The 27,503-nt window shown below is 40.2% G+C and overlaps 1 protein-coding gene across 4 annotated transcripts in view; it reads left to right on the top strand.

Moving 5' to 3' along the window:
* ABCB1 (ATP binding cassette subfamily B member 1) overlaps window positions 1–9,632 on the top strand; it is a 237,249-nt gene extending 227,617 nt beyond the window's left edge. For all 4 annotated transcript variants that reach the window (XM_019443186.2, XM_053896940.1, XM_053896939.1 and 1 more), the window contains 3 exons: window positions 4,673–4,879; window positions 7,970–8,116; window positions 9,027–9,632. In XM_019443186.2, coding sequence (XP_019298731.2) covers window positions 4,673–4,879; window positions 7,970–8,116; window positions 9,027–9,230 — 558 coding nt within the window. In that variant the 3' untranslated portion in view covers window positions 9,231–9,632. The remainder of the gene's footprint in view (window positions 1–4,672; window positions 4,880–7,969; window positions 8,117–9,026) is intronic.
* Window positions 9,633–27,503: the final 17,871 nt, after the last annotated feature.

Below are 27,503 nucleotides of genomic sequence, written 5' to 3'. Positions count from 1 at the left end.
CCCTGAGGACTGATCCCTGAGGCCCTGCCTTGGTGGTGGTGGGGAGAAAAATGGCAACCCCCCCCCCAGTCTCTTCTTCACTCACCTAGTGTCCCAAATCACTCTGTTGGAGTCGTCCTCACTGTGCTGCTGGTGCAGATGGGGCAGTCTGTCTCGCTCCATCGACTCCCATGCCCCGGCACTTGGCTGGGATTTAAACTTGTGCTCTGTGCGCCTTGGCACTGGGGAAGCGCTTCTCTATGCTGATATGTGGTCCCAGCTGGTTTTGTCCCGTGCAGCAGCACTTCAGGGAGGTGACCACTTTCTCCTATTGTGGACTGTGCCCCTAATCTACCACTGAACCCGGGGGTGGCTCCCCTTTTCCCCAAGTGCACGAATAGGGCAGCCAGCCCCAATCTGGAGAAAGCCCTGCAGTTAGAGATGGGATCCCTCTCCGTCCCTGTCAAAGGTTTTTCTCTCGTTCACATACAGTCCTATGCTTCCCGAGACACTCTTTCTTTTCCCTTTGTCTCTCTGCAGAAGGGGATCCTTCTCCTCCATGCCTACACGGCCCGTTTGATGTCCTGCCGTTCACAGTCACCCACCTATGGACCGTCTGGTTGTCCTGATGTCTCCCTGTTAGACTCAGTCTCTTTTCTTCCAGACTTTTGGGGTTCAGAGTCCTTTGGCTTCAACCCTTCTTTGTTTGAGAGACGCAGGAAGTATGGATCTCCCTACTTCTCTACCATATTGGCCCCTCCACCTAGAGCTGTTTCTTAAGAGATAAACAGAGCCATTGAATGAGGCTGAGGGGGTGAGCAGTCAAGATGTCATTTGATGCAAGAGATAATGTGAGCTACATTGATAGGTGATTTCCTCTAACGTCCATATATCCATATAGCCTATTTGGGCCGTAGTAGCAGATTTAATGAAAGATCTGATCCTTAAACTTTCAAATTATAACCCATTTAGGAAGAACAAAAATGTCATGGCCTCTCTACTGTATTCATGGTCACATGGGTTAGTTTACTGTTGCTGCTAAAGAGAGCCTATACCTTACAGATTTTGCACAGTGCATCTCACTGGCATAACCTCCATTACTTCCAGAGCCAAAAGGGAGTCTCAGAAATAGTTTTTGGCCTCCTGGCCCTTCCTATCTAGAAAGGTAGTACAGAGGAATATGGAAATGAATGCTGAGGGCCTCGGACAATAACCATCTCAAGACAACACTGACAATGCAAGGAAAACCAAGTGTTCTTACCTATTTAAGGAACACTATTATCTGCTCCTGTACATTTGTGCTAGAGCTTTGAAGTACTGCCAAGTTTTGCATAGAAGCCAGACTTCATAGTGGAAGTGTCCTCAAGACACACGAGTCCATGTGCCGTTTTGTTAATGACCATTAATTAGTAACCCTTAATAACTCAGTAGGTTACGAGTAAGTAGCTCTTGTTGCCATGTAAAAATGTGTGTGGATCTGAGCATGATTGATTATAAGAACTTAAGGAAGGATGTGACCCTGAGGTCAGGAAATCCTCATGACCATCAGTGGGCCTTGAATTATACTTTGAGAAACAGTGACCTGAGCTGTGGTTCTCAAACCATCAGAATGCTTTACAGAACTACTAAAGAACACCCTGGCTCATTCCAGTAGGTCAGGATCTGGTCCATTAATTTTTACAATTTTCCCAGGTGATTCTGGTGCCAACCATCATTTGAGAGCCACTGAGCTCATAAATTTTTGAAAGGTGTAGGTTAAATTTTGAAGACTCTTGCAAAATGAAGCCACCAAATTGTACAGAGGGGAGGTTCCAGGTTTTTTGGGGCATGAAGGTTCTACATTTTTAGGGACTCTCCATAAAAGAATGCAAAGTTATGAATGCAAAATTAGGTATAAAAGTGAATATTTACTTCTAATAAAACAAATCACAACAAAATATCGAAACCTTAAAGATTCAGGTCCCTTTTCTCTTTAGACAGGTTATCATAAATATTCACCTGGAAGATTCCTAACTGCAGCCTGGCCTTCCGCTGTTCCCCCACCCTGCCCCCTCCCAGAACACGGTTCAGCTCCCAGCAATTACCTGCAGATTAGGATCCTTGAAGCTGAACTTCATTAGCTTCACTGTAAAATTGCTTGTGGTCTGAGTCTTGCCCAACCTTTTCTTTTCCCTTCTCTAGTCCATGCCATGCACTGTTGTCAGAAGCCTGTTGTCCTAGTCTGGGTATTAGCGGGTAGGTGCCAGGGCTAACATGGGATATTCCTCTTAGAAGGAGGACAGAAGGAATCTTTCAATTATAAGACACTGTGTTACCAAAACCGAACCTGTAGTGTATACACATTCAATCCTAGCTCCTCTGGTTATTGTGTGATCTCATGCGTATCACTTGGCTTTTTTTTTGAATCTGTAAAATGGAGACTAAAACCACGCCTACCTCACAAGGGATGTTGTGAAGTTTAAACAAGAGAATGCATGAGACAAGCTTATCACAGGACCTATAATATAGCCAGTGCTCAATAATTTATCTGTAATCGTGATTTCAGAGTTAAACATATATAGCAGAATAACACATATTTGATTGTGCTGATGAAAGCAGTACATTGAACAGTCTGGAATAGAGATAGCTAGTCATTTTAATCTGGCTTGATCTCATTATTACCATTGTGTTTACTTTCCTCATTAAGTTTTTATTTAGGCCAGTGTCTTTTGAACAGTGTTCACTGATTCCCCAGAGTTCCTTGGTCTTCCCTTAGACCTTCACCCATGCCTCAGCCAAATAACCTCTGCACTGATCTCTTTTATCTTTAGATTTCTAAATGTTTTCTCTACAGAAACAGGTTTTAAGTAGTTTCTAATTCCAGTGTATCATGTGGGGATGAAGAGAGCCAAGAGTGTTACTGTATTCAGTGTGATAGGGAAACTCATTAAAACGTGATGGGATCATTCACATTTGTCTAATTATATTAGTTAGGCAATGTCCGTTTCCTTCCCAGGAGCATAAGCTTGGAAAAAAAATTAAACCACTCCTTGTTTCCTGAAATTTCCATTTCTCAAGTACAGTGTTCGATCTAACAAGACCTGCTGTTTTGCCACATCCTTGTATAGTCTTTATTGCCTCTCTCCACCTTCTACTTCCCACCTTCACTTAACACTGTAAGAAAGCCTGGAACACAGATGCTGGAATAGTCTCTATGGCAACTGGGCTTGTTACTAACAAGGTCATGGCTTTGTTTCTATCCCCACACGTGCCAGCTTCACAACCAGAAGCCGTGTTCCTGCAGCAAAGATTGCACCCTACCCCTGGCCAGCTGTCTCCTAGGGGCACCAAGCCAGGCACATGGGACCCAAGAGCATATACAGCTCAGGATATAGTCACCATCACTCTGAGCAGAGCTTGAAGCTGAGTCACTGATGTCTTCTTCAGAGGGGATGAATAGCTCTCTCACCTGAATACCAGAGTTCTCTTGCAAAGTAGATCTCCAGGCTTCTGCAGAGCAACCCAGGGAGCCAGGTCACTTAGAGAAGAGATAGCTTCTCCTTCTTACTCCATTGGCTCAGCATTGTAGATGTCTGTCCACCCTTTCATCCCCCACCCCCTCCAGGCCTCTGTCCATCCACTGTATGGATAGATAGTGACACAGTGGCTATGACAGTGTTCAGTGACAGTGGCACAGAGTTACCAGTCTCTGACAATCTTTGAGCACTTACTCAGTGCCCAGCACTGTGCTGAATAAGGTCCAGACATAATCTCATGTCCTTAGTTTTATGAGTATAGGAATTATTATCATAATACCTGTTTTACCCACAACAAAATGGTCAGAGAAATTAATTCATTTCCCCAAGATCAACAACTACTTACAGATACAGCAGCCACCTCCCACACACACTTCTATTCCATTTAACTGCTGCATCCCATTCTACCAAAACCTGATTCTTAGAAACCTGACCTCAAAACCTATTGAGTGCTCACAGTAGTTACTTACTTCCAGTTTAATCTCAGCTACATTTCTTGTGAAAAATTGATAGATAAGAATGAGGGTGCCAGTAAATTCAGTGGCATAAAACAACATAAACTTATTACCTTACAAATTCTGGAAGTCGGATGTCTAAAATGGATTTCACCAGGCTGAAATCAAAGTGTTACTGGGGCTGTGTTCCTTCTGGAGGCTTAAAGGGACTCTTTTCTTACTTTTTCTAGCTCCTGGCCCCTTCCTCGATATTAAAGCCAACAATGACAACTTGAGTGTTTGTCATATTGCATCACTCTGATACTGTCCTGCCTCCCTCTTGCTCAAAGACCCTCATGATTACTTTGGACCCATCTGGATAATCCCAGATCATCTTCTCATATTGAGATCACCTGATGAGCAACCTTACACCTTAATTCCCTTTTGCCATGTGATCTAACATTCAGTGGTTTCGTGGGTTAGAACGTGGGTATCTTGGAGGGCAGGCATTATCCCGCCTACCACATTCATGTATCGGAAACCAGGGTTAAAACAGAAGAAACATGGCAGTTCATCAGAACATACAGCCATGATCTCATTTAGTTAATTTTGATGGTCCAAACTCAGCAACAAAAACGGTGTCCCACGGTAACTTGGCAATTTTAATGTATGAAATAACAATACTGATTTTGCTAAGTTAAAAACGTGCTGGTCCTGAAGTTTTCTGTGAACTCTCATTTTCAGCTAATTGATGGCAAAGAGATAAAGCACCTGAATGTCCAGTGGCTCCGAGCACACATGGGCATCGTGTCCCAGGAGCCCATCCTGTTCGACTGCAGCATTGGTGAGAACATTGCTTACGGAGACAACAGCCGGGTGGTGTCACAAGAAGAGATTGTGCGCGCGGCCAAGGAGGCCAACATCCACCCCTTCATTGAGACACTGCCTGACGTAAGTCTTTCTCCAGATTAGGAGCCCAGGAGCCTGTGGCAGCCTCCCTGACCCACAGTTTGATTTCTATAGGCCTGGTTTCCCAAAGGTGAAGAGAAGTGAGCAACCAAAATACACACCCACCTGTACACAACATCTACCCACACTTTGTATCCCCATTTGCTATTATGTTTGCCTGATTACCCAACTAGCTCTCCCTGTGAGCAAGCCTGACTGAACAGTGCATATCTGGGGCAGGCCTTTCCCTCTGAGACTAAGCATAGGGCTTGCAGGAGCAGGCACAAGCCCCTCTACCCCAATTTCTGCCTTCCGTCTGCCTCCTTGCTGCTCTCCCCCAAGCTGCAAACCTACCTGGGTGGAGTTGGGCCAGGCTGGAGAACTGAGCCCATGTCAGAAAGAAGGCTCTCCCTGAAAAGAGCTGAGCCCTTGGAGTGGATGTTGTAACATGTAATCTCTCACCATTGCACATTTCATGGGTCCCAGTCTCTGCTTATAGGGTTGATTATTGAAACCTTCTTTGGGGCTCCCAGGGCTGTCGTCTGTGGATGCCCTCTAAATTCTTCCTGGGAAGTTAGATAAAAGGAACCTCTTGCATTACCTTAAGCCCCTTAGGTCCTGCGTTGTTTTTTTTTTTTTTTAATGTTTATTTATTTATTTTATTTTTTTAAGAGAGAGAGAGAGCAGGGGAGGGGCAGAAAGAGAAGGAGACAGAATCCCAAGCAGGCTCTGTGCTGTCAGCAAAGAACCCAGTGTGGGGCTCGATCCCATGAACCCTGAGATCATGACCTGAGCTGAAACCAAGAGTCAGACGCTTAACTGACTGAGCCACCCAGGTGCCCCAGGTTCTGCGTTTTGAAGTCACCTTGATCTGGTATATCTATACCCCCTCCCATTATAACTAGTTTTCTTATTAGGAAGCACCCCTAAAAATAAAGCTCAGTAGCCTCAAACCAGCAGAAGGCAATCTCCTTATGCAGAAGGGTGGCAAAAACAGCTGGCTCTGTTTCCCAAGGTTTCCTTTACCTGAAGCTCTTCTTCCAATAACTTCTGCCACCACATCATAGACCTCCGGAGGAATTGTCCCTCTACCCTCCTTTTTTTAATTAAAAAAAATTTTTTTTTAATGTTTATCTATTCTTGAGAGAGTGGGGGGGGGGGGATCTGAAGCAGGCTCCAAGCCCTGAGCTGTTAGCCCAGAGCCCGACAAGAGGCTTGAACTCATGAACCACTAGATCATGACCTGAGCCGAAGTCAGACGCTCAACCAACTGAGCCACCCAGGCTCCCCCTCTTCCCTCCTTTTAACCTTCTCGCCCAGCTGTGGATAATTGGTCCTTCCCAAGGCTAGAAAACTTGAAAGATATAGCTTCAACCCCCTTTACTAGTGATCTGTCATTAAGTATGTTCTAAAGTATGGGCATTGACCATCATATTAGAGCTGCTGCATCAGAAACTTTGGAGGTACAGTTTAGCAACGTGTGTTTTAATGGCCCAGTTACCAGGTTGCACTTTGAGAGCCACTGGGCTAGTGGTTAACAAAGACAAACACAGAGAGTAAATACTAACTAGCTTATTAAACATACCTTGTCCTCTGGCATTCATTATCTGTCTACCAGAGGAACCCAACCTTTCTGGGCTCCTGGGCTCTCGCACACAGAGCACACACCTATAGGGGTCATGATTCTTTCCCTCGGTGTCTAGATGCACAAACAGAAGGCAGAACTCCTTAAGTCTTATTTTTTCTGCCCAAGAACCCACTTCTTTACCTGAGTGTTTCCTACTAGGAATTCCTCACCCTGCAAGAAGCTAGTCTGGTTACCAGCTTCCTTCAGGGTGACAGCCCTGCCTTTGCCTGCTTCAACAAGATCCATATTGGCTCAGTACAACTTGAGAATGCCTGCACTCACATGGGACACACTTCATTGCTCCTGCCACCTTTTTTTCTTAATGTTTAATTATTTTTGAGAGAGTGTGAGTGGGGGAGGGGCAGAGAGAGAGAGAGAGAGAGAGAGAGAGAGAGAGAGAGAGAATCCCAAGCAGGCTCCTCATTGTCAGCACAGAGCCTGATGTAGAGCTTGACCCCACGAACTGTGTGATGTGACCTGAATGGAAGTCTAGAGTCGAACACTTAACTGATTGAGTCAGCCAGGTACCCTGTGGCTCCTGCCTTCTGAGGCACCTGCAGCTCCGGGATGGAGCCGGTCAAAAGCATCTGCTGGAGCCTCACCTGGGGTCCTCTGACTCCATCTGCACGTGGACATCTCAATCTGAGTGCCACTGAACTAGGGTTACCAGGTAAAGCAAATAAAAATAGGCAATCCTGTATAGAACATGAATTGTTGAGTCAAATTCTGGATGCAGGATCAGAGCCCACAGTATTGTTTTCTAGGTTGTGCATGCTGTCGTTTCTTGTTCCTCCTCTCCCTTATATATCCTCATAACTCCTGTTCCTATCCTCCTATTGAATAGTTAATGACAATTACCTACTGTGGGAAACTGTATCTGAAGAACTTTGGAAGAACTCTGAAATCAAAAAATTTTAGAGATTTTAGCTTTTAAAGTTAGATATCAAAGTGGAATTCCTTACCATCCATTAAAAGTATTGAAGCATTAGAAGATAGTTCATAAAAACAGATACCAAAAGGCTAGCATCCCAAGAATTGCTTCCCTCCCTGACTTTAAAATAATGCAGAGAGCACCACCTGCTGGTTGTAAGATGAGCTTCATTTATTTCTGCATGGCCTGTACAAGTCAGATTTCTTTCATCAAAACCAATCTTTGTCCCAAATATAATGAAATCAGAAGACTGGAAGATACTAACATTATAAAAGTATTCTTCCTGATAAATTTATCGGCTTGTTTACACAAAAACATAACCTCTAAAACCCAAATGTCTGTTTTCAAGAAGAGAGATCAAACCTGCCGTTTAGAGCTCCATTTTTGTCATTTAATTCTCTATGAACCCATTCTCAGCTTCTGAACTTAAATTTATTGTGTGTGTTTATGGTAGTAGTTGTCCTGTTTTCTCCGAGCAAACTCTTCTTTAGAATTATCAGTTCTATGTTTCATAATAACAAAACCCTATTCACAGAAATATAACACCAGAGTAGGAGACAAAGGAACCCAGCTCTCTGGTGGCCAGAAGCAGCGCATAGCAATAGCTCGTGCCCTTGTGAGACAGCCTCGTATTTTGCTTTTGGATGAAGCTACATCAGCTCTGGATACAGAAAGTGAAAAGGTAAGAATTTAATTCATTTGCACTCGAATTGGTTGTCCTTAAAAGGTTTACATTTATCTCCCTCTCTCTCTGCCCCTCCCCCACTCGCACTCTGTCTCTCTCTCTCTCTCTCTCTCTGTCTCTCAAAAATAAAGATTGAAAAAAAATTTTTTAAAAATGTTTTACATTTATGCTTCTGTCTTCCACAGTAGAGAACAAAATTCAGCCCAGATACGTTGATCGTTATTTATGTCTGCTGTCAGCAGAATTTAAACACTTTCTGTGGCTGTTATTCAAGAGAACAAGATGAAGTAGGGGAAATCAGTCTTACAGCACTTAGGCTCCAAAAAGCAGCCCTGGATCTCTGTTTTGACCTACGAAGCTGTGTCAGGAAGCCAATTTCCTATTTCTACTGGTGGCATCTCCTCAGCAACTATATAAAAAAGCAGGAGGTTAATATGGTGCAAAAGCTGATGGGATCTTAAGATACATATTAGTAATCATTTTCAGTTTAAGAAAAAGTTGAGTATTCAGGTATCTGAAAGACAAGTTAATTCTGAGCCATATACTGTCTTAAAAATGCCAGAAGTTCAGCCTATGCTCAGTCTTCCTGAATTTGCTTTATTGCTGGACTGGAGGGTGGCTTTGAAGGATGTTGTGTGGGTGGACACACCTGTACACGTTTTTAAATGACCGGACAGACTGCATTTATTGTCATAACTTTGAAAACAGATAACTCCTGCCTCAGAACTAATCCACACTAGGATTATCTCCTGATATGACAGCTTCCTGGCTTTGTAAATTCTGTTATATTTCACTGATACCATTATTAAAATAGGAGGACCTATTGTTGGAAGAGAGTGAGCCTTATGAAGGAAGAAAGGAGAGGACTGTTTTTTTACCAGCATTAATGTATGTGGTTACTGATCAGGTTGTCCAAGAAGCCCTGGACAAAGCCAGAGAAGGCCGCACCTGCATCGTGATCGCTCACCGCCTGTCCACCATCCAGAACGCAGACCTAATAGTGGTGTTTCAGAATGGCAAGGTCAAGGAGCATGGCACACATCAACAGCTGCTGGCTCAGAAAGGCATCTACTTTTCCATGGTCAGTGTCCAGGCTGGAGCAAAGCGCTAGTGAACTGTGACCTTACGACCATATAAATATTTTCTATTTGTGTTAAAATATGGCATTTAATCAAAGTTAAAAAAGCGAGCGCGTCACTGGAAACGCTATGTAGAATTATCTGTTTAACATTTCCTTCCACAGCTGAAGATCATTCCACCAAGTTCAGAGCCCTCAGGCTTTATCATTAAAGGAATCGAAAGAAATATTATTGAAAGGAATAAAACACTGGTGTTAATTGCATTATAAAAATTTGTAGAATAATTCAAAGTAGAATTTGTTAATAAATAGTGTAATTTTTGTTTATATTTTCTTATTTGTAACTTACTGCCTTTCTGAAAGATAATAGAAGTGGCAAAAAGTGCTGAATGTTTGCATAAAGTGCTATAATAAAACTAAACTTTTGTATGAGCACAGTCATCTTGTCTGAAATGCTTGTAAATGATCATCTCCCAACTGGAATATTGAAGATTATGTCTGCATTTGAAAAAAAAAAAAGACTTCTTTTAAAAACTCCCATTAATTGTGAGAATGTTAAATAGTGTAAATAATCCCTATTATACATGTCTATTCACACTGGGTCCTACAGAACCATCTGCTTTCATGCTTTGTGGGCTTGATCCTACTGGTTCTTACGTTTCCACATTATGATGGCTCTTAAACCAACCACATACATCAATACAGAATTTTAGAGGTGGGAGTGCAGCCAAGGATGCACAGTTGTTAAGTGTCTACTCTGATACACATCAAACATTTTGCCTTGCTCTGATAAAGGGCTCTTACGAGATTTTAATTTTTTTTTCCCTGAGAGGAAGAGAGTGAATCAGGGAGGGGCAGAGAGAGGGAGACACAGAATCTGAAGCAGGCTCCAGGCTCTGAGCTGTCAGCACAGAGCCTGACACGGGGCTTGATCTCACAACCCTGGGATTGTGACTTGAGCCAAAATTAAGAGTTGGATGCTGGGGGTGCCTGGGTCGCTCAGTTGGTTGGTTAAGCATCCAGCTTCAATTCAGGTCATAATCTTATAGTCTGCGAATTTGAGCCCCATGTCAGACTCTGTGCTGACAGCTCAGAGCCTGGAGCCTGCTTCAGATTCTGTGTCTCCCTCTCTCTCTGCCCCTCCCCCGCTCACGCTTGTCTGTCTGTCACTCTCTGTCTCTCTCAAAAATAAACATTAAAAAAATAATAATAAACATTAAAAAAATTAAAGAGTTGGATGCTCAACTGACTGAGCCACCCAGGTGCCCCTATTTTTGCATTTTAAAAAATGCAGTAACTCTTTCTGTTTTGGTAATGAGTCACTTTTCCTGATAATTGGTTGCTTCCAAAGCTGATCCTTCTGGTGGCAGATGTATGCAAACACAATAAAAAAATAAAATAGCACAAAAGAATGATATTCTGACTACAGCAACAACAACAACAACAACAAAAACCACTACAAATAAGGTTGAAAATAAGATTGAAAGACCAGCTGGGGAAGAGTATTTACCATATTTATTGAAAAGACTTGATGGGTCAGCTGCATGGCTCAGTTGGTTGAGTGTCCCACTTCGGCTCAGGTCATAATCTGACACTTGTGAGTTTGAGCCCTGCATCAGATTCAGATTCTGTTTCCCTCTCTCTCTGCCCCTCCCCCACTCACATTCTGACTCTTTTTCTCAAAATAAATTAAAAAAAAAGACTTGATAACCTTACTATATAAAGAATTTTTTTAATGTTTATTTATCTTGAGAGAGAGAGAGCAGGGGAGGGGCAGAGAGAGGGAGAGAGAGAATTCCAAGCAGGCCCTGCACTGTCTCCGCAGAGCCCTACACTGGGCTTGATTTCATGAACTATGAGATCACAACCTGAGTTGGAAATCAAGAGTCAGATGTTCAATGACAGACCCACTCAGGCACCCCATAAAGAATTTTAAAAGGAAAAAAAATGCCATCACCTCCAAAGAAAAATGGGCAAAGGACGTGATCAGGTAATTCCCAAGAAGAAATACATTTTTTTAATTTATTGTTTAATTTACATCCAAGTTAGCATATAGTGCAACAATGATTTCAGGAGTAGATTCCTTAGTGCCCCTTACCCATTTAGCCCATCCTCCCTCCCATAACCCCTCCAGTAACCCTCAGTTTCTTCTCCATATTTCTGAGTCTCTTATGTTTTGTCCCCTTTCCTGTTTTTATATATTACTTTTGCTTCCCTTCCTTTATGTTCATGTTTTGTATCTTAAAGTCCTCATATGAGTGAAGTCATAGGATATTTATCTTTCTCTGACTAATGTCGTTTAGCCTAATACCTTCTAGTTCCATCCACATGGTTGCAAATGGCAAGATTTCATTCTTTTTGACTACCAAGTAATACTCCATGTGTGTGTGTGTGTGTGTGTGTGTGTGTGTGTGTGTATACACCACATCTCCTTTATCCATTCATCTGTCGATGGACCTTTGGGCTTTTTCCATACTTTGGCTATTGTCGATAGCGCTGCTATAAATATTGGGGTACATGTGCCCCTTCGAAACAGCACATCTGTATTCCTTGGGTAAATACCTAGTAGTGCAATTGCTGGGTTGTAAGGTAGTTCTATTTTTAATTTTTTGAGGAACCTACATACTGTTTTCCAGAGTGGCTGCACCAGTTTGCATTCTCACCAGCAGTGCAAAAGAGATCCTCTTTCTGCGCATCCTTGCCAACATGTCTTGTTCCCTGAGTTGTTAATGTTAGCCATTCTGATAGGTATGAGGTGGTATCTCATTGTGGTTTTGATTTGTATTTCCCTGATGAGTGATGTTGAGCATGTTTTCATGTGTCAGTTGGCCATCTGGATGTCTTCTTTGGAGAAGTGTCTGTTCCTTCCTGTCTTTTGCCCATTCCTTCCCTGGATTATTTGTTTTTGGGGTGTTGAGTTTGAGAAGTTCTTTAAAGATTTTGGATACTAACCCTTCATCTGATATGTCATTTGCAAAGATCTTCTCCCATCCCATCAGTTGCCTTTTAGTTTTCCTGATTGTCTCCTTTGCTATGCAAAAGCTTTTTATTTTAATGAGGTCCCAATAGTTCATTTGTGCTTTGGTTTCCCTTGCCTCCGGAGATGTGTTGAGTAAGTTGCTGCTGCTGAGGTCAAAGAGGTTTTTGCCTGCTTTCTTCTCTAGGATTTTGATGGCTTGCTTCCTACATTTAGGTCTTTCATCCATTTTGAGTTTATTTTTGTATATAGTGTAAGAAAGTGGTCCAGGTTCATTTTTCTGCATGTCGCTGTCCAGTTTTCCCAGCACCATTTGATGAAGAGACTGTCCTTATTCCATTGCGTATTCTTTACTGCTTTGTCAAAGATTAGTTGGCCATACATTTGTGGGTCCATTTCTGGGTTCTCTGTTCTGTTCCATTGATCTGAATGTCTGTTTTTGTGCCAGTTCCATACTGTCTGAATGCTTACAGCTTTGTAATACATCTTGAAATCCAGGATTGTGATGCCTCCAGCTTCAGTTTTCTTTTTCAAGATTTCTTTGGCTCTTTGGGCTCTTTTCTGCTTCCAAAAAGAAATATGTTTTTTTTTAAAAGTGCACAGTCTCAATAATGAAGGAAATGTAATAAAATAAAATACCCTGGAGGAATAACAGCAGTTTCATGGTGGAATAAAGATGTCCCTTGTTTTGAGGACTCCTGGGTGGTTCAGTCAGTTAAGCATCTGACTTCAGCTCAGGTCATGGTCTCACGGCTCAGGAGTTCGAGCCTTGCATTGGGCTCTGCGCTGACAGCTCAGAGCCTGAAGACCACTTCAGATTCTGTGTCCCCTCTTTGCCCCTCCCCTGCTCATACTCTGTCTCTCTCTCCTTCAAAAATAAACAAACATTAAAAAAATTAAAATAAAAAAATATCCCTTGTTTTTTTCTCTCCACCTCAACAACAATAATTTAGCACCTATCAACAGACAAAAATGCCTCTGTGGGAGCTGTGAGATCCAGCACCATAAGCCATCAGTCCTGAGGAGTCTCACTGACTTGTGTGTCAGGAAATAGGCATACACATTTTAGTCCTGGCTATGGACGCTGCAGTGGCCTGTGAACTGTCTCCAAGCCCTCTCAGCCACAGTCCTAGAAAAAAAACACTGTGTTGGACAGTCACCCATGGATGAGAGAGACTTTGTAGAAGTTCAGGAGTCCAGAGGAGAACTTACAGCAAAAAAAAATTAGAACAACAACAAAAATACTAGCTTGAATGCATTGGAGAGGGTCAGAGGAACAGTTTGATTTGATTTATACCACCCTGCTCCCAAGGCAACATAACTGAGGGCCCAAGAAAGATCTTAGCCCCAGACTTCTCTTGTGGAGGGAAGTGAAAGGGTGAATGAGAACCTGACTTCCCCAGCTGTGCAGAATGCTGTACCTCCTCTGCCTCATCCAGAGGACTGAATCTAGAGCTGCATGGCTTTAGGAAATGGGAAGAAACTGAGAGAGCAGCAGATTGGACTCTCAGAGGTCATGGAAGGGAAACAGATCCTACTAAGCATGTCACGGACTCTATCAAGAAACTCACCGGCAAGCCACCAGGAGTACCTTGCTTGCAGATCCCCTCAACTGGCCCACGGAGCACCCTAGTACTTAGTGTTCTTCACCCACACACACATAGCCCCTCCCAGTCCTGTGTCTGGATCTTTGTACAAGTTCCCAAAGGTGATGGCAAGAGCCATTAAGCATACACAGAAGACTGACCCGAATCTGTGGGCCAGGGAGAGACACAAACTTGAGCTTTACTGCTACTTTCAGTAAAACAAAAGGAAGGCAGTCAAAACATGGCCTGGTGTGGAGTCAAGAGAAGGCACACAAGCTTAAGAACTCTTCCAATAAAGGAGTAAAAAGTGTGGATCAGCTGTATCCATAGAGAGTCTAATGAAACCTTCAAATTACTAGCAGAGCTGAGGGAAGATATTTCTCTCCTGATGACAGTTAATAAAGACTGGAGATGACTGGTACTTTGCATGGGAAGATAGTAATGCAAAACTTCAAGAAATATGAAAAATCAAGGAAACATGACACCATCAAAGGGTCACAATTAATTTTCCAGTAATTGGTCCTGTGACATGGAGCTCTGTGATTTATCTGGTAAAGAATTCAAAATAGCAGGGTTTATTTTCAATATATAAAATTTATTGTCAAATTGGTTTCCATACAACACCCAGTGCTCATCCCAAAAGGTGCCCTCCTCAATACCCATCACCCACCCTCCCCTCCCTCCCACCCCCCATCAACCCTCAATTTGTTCTCAGTTTTTAAGTGTCTCTTATGCTTTGGCTCTCTCTCACTCTAACCTCTTTTTTTTTTTCCTTCCCCTCCCCTATGGGTTTCTGTTAAGTTTCTCAGGATCCACATAAGAGTGAAACCATATGGTATCTGTCTTTCTCTGTATGGCTTATTTCACTTAGCATCACACTCTCCAGTTCCATCCAGGTTGTTACAAAGGGCCATATTTCATTCTTTCTCATTGCCAAGTAGTATTCCATTGTGTATATAAACCACAATTTCTTTATTCACTCATCAGTTGATGGACATTTAGGCTCTTTCCATAATTTGGCTATTGTTGAGAGTGCTGCTATAAACATTGGGGTACAAGTGCCCCTATGCATCAGTACTCCTGTATCCCTTGGGTAAATTCCTAGCAGTGCTATTGCTGGGTCATAGGGTAGGTCTATTTTTAATTTTCTGAGGAACCTCCACACTGTTTTCCAGAGTGGCTGCAGCAATTTGCATTCCCACCAACAGTGCAAGAGGGTTCCCGTTTCTCCACATCCTCTCCAGCATCTATAGTCTCCTGATTTGTTCATTTTGGCCACTCTGACTGGCGTGAGGTGATATCTGAGTGCGGTTTCAAAATAGCAGTTTTAAGGAAATTTGATGAACTTGAAGATAACACGGAAAGATAATTCAACAAAACCAAGAAAACAATACATAAACAAAATGAGAATTTTAACAAAGAGATGGAAAATATAAAAAAGAACCAAGCAAATTCTGGAGCTGAAGAATATAATGAATGAAATGAAAAATGTAATGGAGATCATTAACAGAAAAGATTAGTCAGAAGAAAGAGTCTGTAAGAAATAAGACAACAATTTTGAGACTATCCAGTCAGAGGAGAACAAAGGAAAATGAATGAAAAAGAGTGAAGAAAGCCTATGTGATCCATAGAATATCATCAAAGGAACCAGTTTCTGAATCATTAGAGTTTCAGAAGGAGAAGAGAGGGAGAAGGGAACAGAAAACTTATGTAAAAAAATAATAGCTGAGAACATCCCAAGCCTGGGAAGAAATTGGATATTCAAGTTCACAAAGCTCATAGATCACCAAATAAAATCAACTTAGATCCCCTTCCATACATATTACAATAAAACTATCAAAAATTAAAGACAAAGACTCTTAAAAGTAGGAAGAGAAAAATTAAAAGCTTGTACCTTACAAGGGGCCCCTATAAGGCTAATCCTTGGGTTTTTCAACAGGAACTTTGTTGGCCAGGAGACAGTGGGCTGATACATTCCAAGTGCTGGAAAAAAAAATCCCTGCCAACCTGTCTGGCACAGTTCTTCAGAAATGAAGGAGAGAGACTTTCCCAGACAAACAAAATCTGAGGGAATTTATCACCACTAGACCTGCCTTACTAGAAATGCTGAAAACAGTTTTTCAAGCTGAAATGAAATGATGCTAATTAGTAACATGAGAACATATGAAAATTTACAACATACTGGCAAAGCTAAGTATGTAGTCAAATTTATAATACTCTAATACTATAATATGGTTAAATGTGTTAAATGCTTAACTCTAATATAAAGGTTAATGGACAATAGTGTTAAAATAACTATATAGCTGTAATAATTTGTTAATGAGTATATAATGCAAAAGAGGTAATTTGTGACATTAAAAACATAGAAAGGGGCAATAAAAGGTTAGTATTTTTGTATGCTAGTTTATGTATGTTTTGTAAAATACTCTGTTATAAGATGTTTTATGTTAGCCGCATGGCAACCACAAAGCAAAAACCTACAACAGAGTCACAAAAGATAAAAAGAAGGAAATCAAAAGTTACCACTATGGAAAATCATCAATTCGCAAAGGAAGGCAGCAAGAGAAGAAAGAAACAAGGGAACTACCAAACAGCCAGAAACAATAATATGGCAAGTCCTCTCTATCAATAATTATTCAATGTAAATTGAATTCTCCAATCAAAAGAATAGAGTGGTTGGATGAGTAACAAAACAAGATGCAACTCTATGCTGCCTATGAAGAGACTCACTTCAGCTTTAATGACACACACAGACTAAAAGTGAAGAGATGGAAAAAGATATTCCATGCAATAGAAACCAAAAGAAATCAGGGGTAGCTGTACTTATATCAGACAAAATAGACTCTAAGCCAAAAACGGTAACAAAAGAAAAGAAGGTCTTTATATAACGATAAAGGGGTCAGTTCAGTAAGAAGATATAATAATTGTAAATACATATGCACCTAACATCAGAGAATCTAACATATTAAGCAAATACTACAAGACAGGAAGGGAGAAATAGACAATACAATAATACTAAGACACTTCAGACAATTCCAGAGGACTTCAGTACCCCACTTTCAACAATGGATTGATCATCCAGACAGAAAATCAACAAAAAAAAGTTGGACTTGAACTACACTTTAGACCAAATGGTTTAACAGATGTAAAGAACATTCCATCCAATAGTTACAGAATATATGTTCTTCTCAAGCACACATGGAGCATTCTTCAGAATAGGTCATGTGAGAGGTCACAAGTCATAGCAAATTTAAGAAGATTGAAATCCTACCAAATATCTGTACTGACCCCAGTAATATGAAACTTGAAATCAATAACAGGAGGAAAGCTGGAAAATTCATAATAATGTGGAAATTAAATAACATGCTCCTCAACAAGCAGTGAGTGAAAAAAGAAATCAACATGGAAATAAAAAAATATCTTGAAACAAATAAAAATATTGAATTGAATGAAAATGGAAACACAACATACTAAAACCTATGAGATGCAGCAAAGGTAATTCTAAGAGGGAAATTTATAGATACAAATATCTACATTAAGGAAGATCTAAAATAACCTAACTTTACACCTTAAGGAACTAGAAAAAAGAAAACAAACTAAGCCCAAAGTTAGCAGCTGGAAGGAAAAAACAAAGATCAGAGCAGAAATAAATGAAATAGAGACCAGAAAAACAATAGAAAAGATCAATGAAATTAAAAGTTGTTTTTTTGAAAAGATAAACAAAAGTGACAAAACTTTAGTTAGACTGAGGAAAACAGAGAGACAAGTCAAATAAAATCAGAAATGAACCCCCAACTAATACCACAGAAATTCAAAGGTTTATAAGAGATTACTATGATTACATGCCAACACATTGGATAAATCTAGAAGAAATGGATAAATTTCTAGAAGCATACACCCTACCAAGACTGAATTGTGAAGAAATAGAAAATCTGAATAGACTAGAAACAAATGAGGAGGTTGAATCTGTAATCAAAAACCAACGAAGAAGAGCCCAGGATCAGATGCTTTCACTGGTAAATTCTACATTAAAGAATTAACGCTACGCCTTCTCAAACTCTTCCAAAAAAAATTAAGAGGAGAAAATACTTCAAAACTCATCTTAGGGGCGCCTGGATGGCTCAGTCCGTTAAGCATCCGACTTCAGCTCAGGTCATAGTCTTGCGGTTCATGAGTTTGAGCCCCACGTCAAGATCCCGTCAGGCTCTGTGCTGACAGCTCAGATCCTGGAGCCTGCTTTGGATTCTGTGTCTCCCTTTCTCTCTTCCCCTCCCCCACTCATGTTCTGTCTCTCTCTCAAAAGTAAATAAACATTAAAAAAAAAAGACTCATTTTAGCCAGTCCAACATTGCTCTGTTACCTAAGCCAGATAAAGATACTGCAAGATACCCAAAACCAAAATAACACTGTATGTTAATTGTACTGGAAAGAAAGAAAAGAAAAGAAAAGAAAAGAAAAGAAAAGAAAAGAAAAGAAAAGAAAAGAAAAGAAAGAGAGAGAGAGAGACAGAAAGAAAGAAAGAAAAAGAAAGAAAGGAAGGAATAAAGAAGAAGGAAGGAAGAAAGGAAGGAAGGAAGAAAACTATAGGTCAATATTCCTAATATAGATACAAAATCTCTCAATAAGATACTGGCACACTGAATTCAAAAGCACATTTTAAGGATCCAATACCATTATCAAGGAGGAATTATAGGAATTATCCCAGGGATGCAAGAATGGTTCAACATATGCAAATGAGTAATTGTGGCACACCACTTTAATAGAATGAAGGATAAAAATCATATATGATCTTCTTAATACATACAGCAAAAGCATTTGACAAAAATACAACATACTTTCATGATAAAAATTCTGAACAAATTGAATATAGAGGAATATATACCTCAACATAATAAAGGTCATGTATGACAAGCCCACTGCTAACATCATACTCAGTGGTGAAAGATTGAAAGTTTTTCATCTAAGATTAGGAACAAAGTAAAAGTTAACTCTTAGCACTCCTATTCAATATCATACTGGAAGTCCTAGCCAGGGCAACCAGGCAAGAAAAAGAAATAAAATCAGAAAGGAAGAAGTAAAATTGTCTTTGTTTGTAAATAATAGGATCATAAATATAAAAAAATACTAAAGACCCCACTGAAAAATTTGTCTTTCTCTGTCTGGCTTATTCCACTTCACATTATGTCCTCTAGTTCATCCATGTTGTCACAAATGGCAAGATTACCTTCTGTTTTATGGATGAATAATATTCTATTGTAGATATTTATATACACATTTTCTTTATCCATTCGTCCATCAGTGGACATGTGGGTTTCTATATCTTGAGCAGTGTGAATAATTCTGGATTCAGCATGGGAGTGCTGATTTCATTTTCTTCGGATACGTACCCAGAAGTGTGATTGCTCAGTTATATGGTAGCTCTATTTTTAATTTTTAAAAGAACCTCCATACTGTTTTCTCTAATGTTAAACCATCAAATTTGTGGTCATTTGTTACAATAGCCTCAGGAAACTCAAATCAGGGAAGCTAAACAGGATACTTTTATTTAAAAACAAACAACAAGGGTAATGAGATTCTGTGTTGGGCTGGTGGGAACAGAGAACAGGTGGCTATGAGAAACATCCATGAGAAAGGTAGAGGGGTAATAAAAATTAGCTAGAAAAATTCTGTGACATTGATGGAGATGAAGAACTCTTTTGGAAAGAAGATGGCTTGTTCTTCTGGCTTAGAAGTGACATCATAGTAGAAGGTGTTTGGATGTGTGACCCTCAGGGTACTAACTAAACACAGGTGGGTCCCATTCTGTACTGTTTGCTTGAGTTCTACTCTTTTATCTTCCTAGTTCCATCCTAGGATTATCCAGCTGTATCCAACTCTAAACAATGATGGTCTAAACAATGATGGTCTAAACAATGATGGTTTATCAGAATCAAATTCTGAATTCAGGCCAAAATGTATTTCAGTCTGTTTCCTGCCCCACAAAGTAACTATTTGGCCTCAATTATAAGAAATCTTTTTGATTCATTTTTCTTCCTCACATCTCTGTTTCAGATGCCTGCTCCCAGTTTATGAACCCTTGAGAGAAGGACTGTGTCTTTGCATCACTTGTGTTTGGCAAAGTCCTTGTATATAGTAGAAGTTGAATGAGGGTTTGCTTTTCTGCCAAGTTTTTGATCCAGTGTGTACCTTCCTCTGGGTCAGTTTTGTTTTATCCCATATTGACACCTGAAAAGTCCTCTGTTAATATAATATATATTAAGAGAGTTTCTATCTAAGGCCATACAATTTTATATAAAAAGTAGTGAGGGGAGCCCATCATTACCATAAAACATAAAACCTATAATCCAGTCTTACCCAATCTACAGAATAAAAAAGAAAGCCTTATGGAAATTGTATCCATAATTTCATAAAAGAAAAAAAAAATTAAGGAATTGGAGTGAACTGGTAACAGTATTGTATCAGTGTCAATGCCCTGGGTTTCATTTTGTCCTTCAGTAACTACATGTCACCATTTGGGGAAGCTGGATAAAGGATCCACAGCCCTCTACAGTTTTTTTTCAACTGCCTGTGAGTCTGTCATTATTTCACAACAAAAAGTTAAGGAAAAAGAAACAGGAGAATCAGACTTAAGGATTTGTTGCTCTTGATAATGATTTGGTCTGAAATCTGAAAAGCAAGGAGTTACCCAGGAAGTGGTGGGAGTGGGGAGACAGGCCATAGGGAATGAGGTAGAGATTTCAGGTGGAGGAAGTGGCCTGTTCAAAGAGAGTTTGCAGTACAGAAAGGACTTTGAAGTTGGAGCTGGCTACACAAGGCAGAGAGAGGCATGAGGCATCCTGGTAGGGTAAGCATAATTGCCTGCTTTCCTGTAGGAGCCTTCCCTGACAAAATGAGTTAAGCCAGTTGATAGCCAACAAGTAATAACTGTTCCAGAGCCTATGAAGGATGTTCACGTATTTTAACACCCTTGATCTTCCAAAGGATCCCACTCAGCTGCAATATGTTGGTGGGCACCTGGTTTACCCATGTACTCCAAGTCCTCTTTCATCACCTGGCACGTTGAAAATCCTCAACAAAAGTATTTGTGAAATGAAAAAAAAAGTTGTTGCTCTTAAAAATGATTAAACGAGATTTTCAGGGTGCAGTTTCTGCAACTGTAGTCCTTTGTCCCACTTGGAACTTCTAACACCAAGGTTAAAGACCTCTGCCCTTGGAGTCTGGAGAAATCAGAATAGCAAAGAGAAAAGCAGCAATGCTTCCAGATATGTGCAAAAGGCAAAGGTACATGATGAAATATTTTCACCTGGACTCTTTCAAAAGAGCCAGTTTTGGTCATAAGGAAAAGTGACCTTGGAGTTGGAAACTCTGTTTTCGCTTTCTCCACTGGGCAGCTCCACTGAAATGTTTTCCCTCCTAGCGATTGTCACTTAGTGTGGGGAGAAACACCTAGTTTCTCCAGTCAGAAAATGCTGGGCTTCTCTTGGCTGCCAGTTTGTTAACATGTATGATTCTTTGAGCAAGTTACTTATTTTCCCTAAGCCTTTATTTCCTCATTGGCAAATAAGGGATTTCAATAGCTACCTTCTTGGATTACTTGAGCACTAAATATTAAAAGTATTTAGGACAATACTCAATACATAGAATCTAAGCAAATAATAATGTTGTTTGCCATTGCTTCATATTTTTCTCACTCTCCAGGGCTACCAATTCTCTTACATAAGAAAAGGAAATTTTGTTTTGTATTTATTCTTTTAGCAAGTATCTTGAGTGCCTTCTGGACTAGATACTAGCAGCACAATAATAAGACAAAGAGCCCACAGTTTAGGAGACTAGAAATTAGGTTAGTAATATGTCTTGGTGCCGTGATTCAAGACTTCTTGGGGAATCAAGAAGAGAGCAATCACTTCTCCTGCGAGTGATTTGAGGATTAAAAAGCTTCCTGGAGAACTGAGTACCTACCTGTCAGGTGGATGGTAGGGCAAGGATGTGGATGCAGAGAACTGTGTAGAACAGCCCAGAAGGCTGAAATGCGAAGTAACTCAGGATGGTCAGTTTCCTGTGTTGTGCGTTGGGAGGAGTGAGTGGTGGCCAACACAGGGATGAGTCTGGGAAGTGAGGTAGAAACTAGACCTGAAAGGCCTGGTGTGACAGAACAGACTGATTTGTGGTCTCACTGTGGTTTATTTGAAATAGTGAGAGTATTGAGACATGCCTTATTTTAGAGGGTCCACATTCCTACAATTGTGCAGTGAGATTTCATAAAATAAACCACATCTTACCTTTTTTATTTTCATTAGAAAGATGAAAATATATACCTTACAACTTCCACAAGTAAAGGAAGAAAAGAACACACTTTAGAAACCTATCTTGCATCTCTCAATCACATGGGTAGCCTCCAAGAGAGCTTCTGTGGCCATAGCATTTCATTTTTTCAAACATCAGGGAAACACAGCATCCTGGCGTCTCAAGCAGGAAATCACACTATTCTATCAGGAGGCAGGGCAGAGGAGGGTTTTTTTTTTTTCCTGTTTAGTCAAAAGTTAGAGAAAACTAATTATCAAGGTCATAACTCCAATATTTCATTCCTAAAATCAAACCAGTATTGAAGTCGAGCCTTCCTTATTCGATCAGAATTTGAGTGTCACAATTTTTTTCCTTTCCAAAAGAGTTCATTGTCCTTCTTCAATTCTCTTATGCAAAACATGTCTATCAGTGTGGGCAATGACCCCACGACTCCAACCCTTTAGAGTTTAAATAGATGACTCACCTAGGATTTATCCATGGATTTCCTACATTGCTTTGGGAAAGTGCCAGTTCCAGCCAAGCTAGGGCAGAGACTGTTTGAATTATTTGAAAAATTGTAATGACTGTAATAATCTACCTCCCTAGACTAAAAAAAAAAAAAAAAAAAAAAAAGGTATAAAATTCTTTGGGATCAGACAGCCCATGTCTGGAACATGTGCATACAGATAAAACCTGGAGAGAAATATGCCAAAATGGAAGTTGTTGGGTTACAGTGAAAAAACACTTTTGATGATTTTCTCTGTGAGAACAAATATTTAAAAGGGTGTTTAAGAATGTTGGAGGCTTAATACAAAATACTGAATCTTTCACAATACCTAAGATTCATGAAAGTCTTTTGCATATACTTTAATTCTGAAAGCAAAATTTTTGAATAGCTAAATTTTCTATTATGGGTTATTATTGGCTATTAATAGATGAAATTAAATTTCAAGTACATTTTAAATTCTCAAAATTTGTATTTATACCAGAAAGGTTACTTCGGCTAACAATTTTATCTATTAGCATTCATATCAAGGCTAAGGTCACAAGTTAGCTAAGCAAATTCTCTGCACCAAAACTCCCATATATCTTGTACATCTTTTATGTTTATATTTTACTCTGTATTTTAATCATTTACTTCTTTTTCACTTTTTTTTTTTTTTTTTGCATACCTGAGGGCTGAGTCTCTTATTGTCCTATCTTTATTACTAGTTCCTTGAATATCCTAATTTGGATATACCATTCCTCTCCTGCTGAGACCTTGACTGATAAAAGACAGTTTTTATTATTGCAAAAAGAATCTACCATTCTTGACCAGTATAATGATTGCTTTCTAAAAATCTTCTCAATAGCTTCTGTAAGTCTAAATTCCTTTAGGAATTTAGCCTAACTTTTAGGCTCTTGGTGTGTAAAACTTATTATGTACCCAGCCACATCCTTTTCTGTCTTTCACCTCAGCCAAATTAAGATCACACCTTCTTCCTTCCAGGGCTCCACTCTTCACCCCCATCTGTTCTTGCGTTACTTCTCTGCTCTTTGAACTTTGAGAATACTTTTCTTAGAAGTAGCTTCATGTTAAAGGCTAAAGTGAGTATGAATATTACATTTTCAATGGGTATTGTGGGATGCGGGTGGAGAGGTAACACAGGTAAACAAAGCTAAATCACTTTTTTTTTTTTAATTTTTTTTTCAACGTTTTTTATTTATTTTTGGGACAGAGAGAGACAGTGCATGAACGGGGGAGGGGCAGAGAGAGAGGGAGACACAGAATCGGAAACAGACTCCAGGCTCCGAGCCATCAGCCCAGAGCCTGACGCGGGGCTCGAACTCACGGACTCACGGACCGCAAGATCGTGACCTGGCTGAAGTCGGACGCTTAACCGACTGCGCCACCCAGGCGCCCCGCTAAATCACTTTTTTACGGCAGCAGTTTTTGGTCTTTGATGTGCATTGTGACCCTCTGAGAGAGCAGAGGGTAAGCAGCATTTCTCAAACTTATTTGACGAATGGACTCTTGTTATCTAAGGGAACCTTGTTACCTACTAAGAACCTGCCGTCGTTCCTCAGTTCACAGTTTGGAAAACTTTGCTGTAGGAGGATGCTTCTAACTCTATCCTGCTCTTCCTCCATAAATATGTATTGAATAAATGAACAAATATTGACACAATAGGTCAGAGCTCTAAGAGAAAGGAAGTGGAAGCAAGGGCTCTACACCCCCCTTTCTTTTAATCCCATGGTGTCTGTTGTGTCAGGATCTTCTAAGATGGTGTGAGCTGGGAGGTGGCCAGCACTTCCTATAAGATCCAGTTTGAGGTACTGATTGATGGTACCTGGCTATGGATTCAGAGGTCTTCTTCAAGCTTTTATGCCTAGATTAATTGTAGATGCAGTTTCTCCTCTGGGCTTTCTGCCTTAACCCTGAACTTGGTAGGGGTGGAAAAAAGAAGTAAACAAGAAGGCAGAGAGTAGTATTTATCAGGTGCTTGCAATATGCCAGGTACTATATTTGGGTTATCTCCTTTCCTGGAGAAGCTCACAGTCTAGGAAGCTCACAGGAAGGAAAATACATAAAAATAAGTATAATTAATGCAGTATAATGTAACATACCACAGAACATAAGTGTGTATGAATGAAGAGCTTGCACCCTGTTTTCTTTAACATTGTCTCATTATTCTGCTATGTCAGCATCTATAATTATTGGCATTTGACTCCCTATTTTATTGTGGAGTAAGCTTGAGACCAGACTGAGATAATGTCCACCTGTGTTCATGTCTTATGTAGAAAAATATACAGATTTTTAGAAGTAGACATATGGACTGGATGTTGCTAAGAGGGTAGAGGGGGAAATGAGCAGATAAGTTAGAGAAGTCTTTTTATCTAATATTTCACACCCCTTCTTCTATTGATCAACAAATACAAATATTGGCTAATTTGATTGATTTAGGGTCTTCTTCCTTTGCTTCTGCATTTTATTAGAGAAAATAGACTTAAAAAATTAGGCAGAAAGTTCTAGAAAGATGGAGTAGATGTATTTTTTCCTATTCATCCTGCTGAGTGTAGCTAGAAGCACTGAACATCGGATGTAAAGCAAACATAAGACTCTGAAAAAGGCAAACCAGTTAAGGACATTTGAATCCAAAGAATGACACAGTGGTGAGTTACCCATTTTTCATTTTGTTTTGATTTGATTTGCTTTATTCTTGCCCCATATGTCCTAGGCTTGGAACTGAAGATGTGAAAAGCCAGAACTTCCAGTGTGCACAGACAAAGGGGAGCCCCAATGACAGCCTGCTCTCTCTAGCCGAAGGACCAGGAAAGGGACAGCCTAGCATGAGAGAAAATGTTTAGACAGTTGCTACTCTACTCTGGCCAAACAACATAGAAAAAAAACTATGTTTTTCCAGACCCACATCTGAAAAGGCTATAAGGGCCTTTCAACCTCCACCCTGGCTTGGCTGTAACAAGGTACCCCAACCTCATTGCCTGTCCTCAGCCACTGTGGTGTCAGGCAAGACTAAGTAGGGAGCCAATTTTTCATCCTCACCTGATAGAAATGAAGCACTCTCTCTTCCCTTTCTCTCTGGGGTGGTGTCATTTCAAAGGGGCCCAGTGGAGGCTGAGGACTTTCACTACCACACAGTGGTAATAAGTCCACCTGGCCATCCCCCGCTCCCGCCCCCATCTTCCATGGTGCCAGGGGAGATCATATGGAGAACTCTGACAATGCACTTCTATAGCCGTGGAGGCCTAGCAGGAAGCCAGTAATGAGTGCTCAGTAGTAACAAGGACCCGCTACCACATCAGGTGTGAATAGAGACCAAGTGGAGAACTTGGATTTTCTCCCACTTACAGCAACGAGACAGTAATGATACCCCTTTTTCTTTTGGAGAAATGTCTAAAAATCAAGGAAAACAAAGGCTTAAGTAAGATCTAGAATCTCATAACATAATATCTCAAGTGTCCAAGTGCCAGTTGAATTACACTCAACAGACCAGGAACTGGGAACATGTCAAACTGAATGTGGGAAATCTCTGTACCTTCTACTTAATTCTACTGCTTAAAAAAAAAAAAAAGACAAAAAGATAAAACTAAATATAAAGAAAAAATATTCAAAACATCAATGGAAAAAGGGCACATCATTATAGGGAAAAATTATTTAAATGATACTGGACCTCTCCTCAGAAACTATGGGGGCCAGAAGGAACTGACAACCTTTTTCAAATGCTGAAAGAAAAGCACCCTCAACCAGGAATCTCATATCCAGTGAAATTATCCTTTAGGAATAAAGAGAAAATGAAGACATTCTTAATTAAAGGAAAACTAAGGGAATTTGTCACTAGACCACCTACCTTAAAAGAAGGGCTAAAAGAAGTTCTCTAAACAGAAAAGAAATGATAAAAGATGGAACCTTGGAATATCAGGAAGGAAGAATGTGATAAACAAAAATATTGCTAATACAATGACCTCTCTCCTATGGTGTTTTCTAAATATTTTTGATGATTGAAGCCAAAAATTATAAAAAAAATTAACCCCACACCCTGGTGTGGTTTCAAATGTAGGTATATAGAGGAAATGTATAAGAAAACCTGTTTATAAATAGGAGAGGGTAAATGGCTGTAATGGAGATGAGACTTCTATATTTACTCAAGCAGGTAAAATGGCAGCAACAGTAATATTCAGAACCACACAAAATGGAAGTTCAAAAAATGTTCAGGGAACCCACAATCTCTTACAGAACACAGAAATGAAGGAAATGCTTCCCAATTCATTTTATGAAGCTAGAATTTCCTTGATACTAAAACCAAAGACAGACAGATGGAGGAAGGAAGGAAGGAAGGAAGGAAGGAAGGAAGGAAGGAAGGAAGGGAGGGAAGAAAAGAAAACTACAGACTAATATTCTTTATGAATTTAGACACAAAATACAATATATTACTACTGGGGAAGGTACAGGGGATCTCTCTGTGGTATTCTTACAACTGCATGTGAATCTGTAAGTATCTCAAAATAAAAAGTTTATTTAGGGGCGCCTGGGTGGCTCAGTCGGTTAAGCGTCCGACTTCGGCTCAGGTCATGATCTCATACTCCGTGAGTTCGAGCCCCACGTCGGGCTCTGGGCTGACAGTTCAGAGCCTCGAGCCTGCTTCACATTCTGTGTCTCCCTCTCTCTCTGCCCCTTCCCTGCTCATGCTCTGTCTCTCTCTGTCTCAAAAATAAATAAGCATTTAAAAAAAATTAAAAAAATAAATAAAATAAAAAGTTTAGTTAAAAAAAAACAGAGCAAAGGAGTGGGCGAAGACAATCGTAGATTCCATCTGATGTTAGTAGAATTCCAAAATTGATTTATAGGCGATTACAAACCCAAGTTAATTTTGCTCCAATAGATTTCTGAACATTTTACAACTCCCTTTAAGTGGTTGAAGGATGCCACAGTTTTAGGGTTAGGAAATAGTGCTGTGAGTA

The sequence above is a fragment of the Panthera pardus genome, unplaced genomic scaffold (genome assembly GCF_024362965.1).
Source record: "Panthera pardus isolate Hobbes unplaced genomic scaffold, ASM2436296v1 HiC_scaffold_8, whole genome shotgun sequence".
Classification (NCBI taxonomy): domain Eukaryota; kingdom Metazoa; phylum Chordata; class Mammalia; order Carnivora; family Felidae; genus Panthera; species Panthera pardus.
The sequence above is the reverse complement of the archived record's forward strand: the minus strand, read 5'-3'. Positions and strand labels throughout refer to the sequence as shown.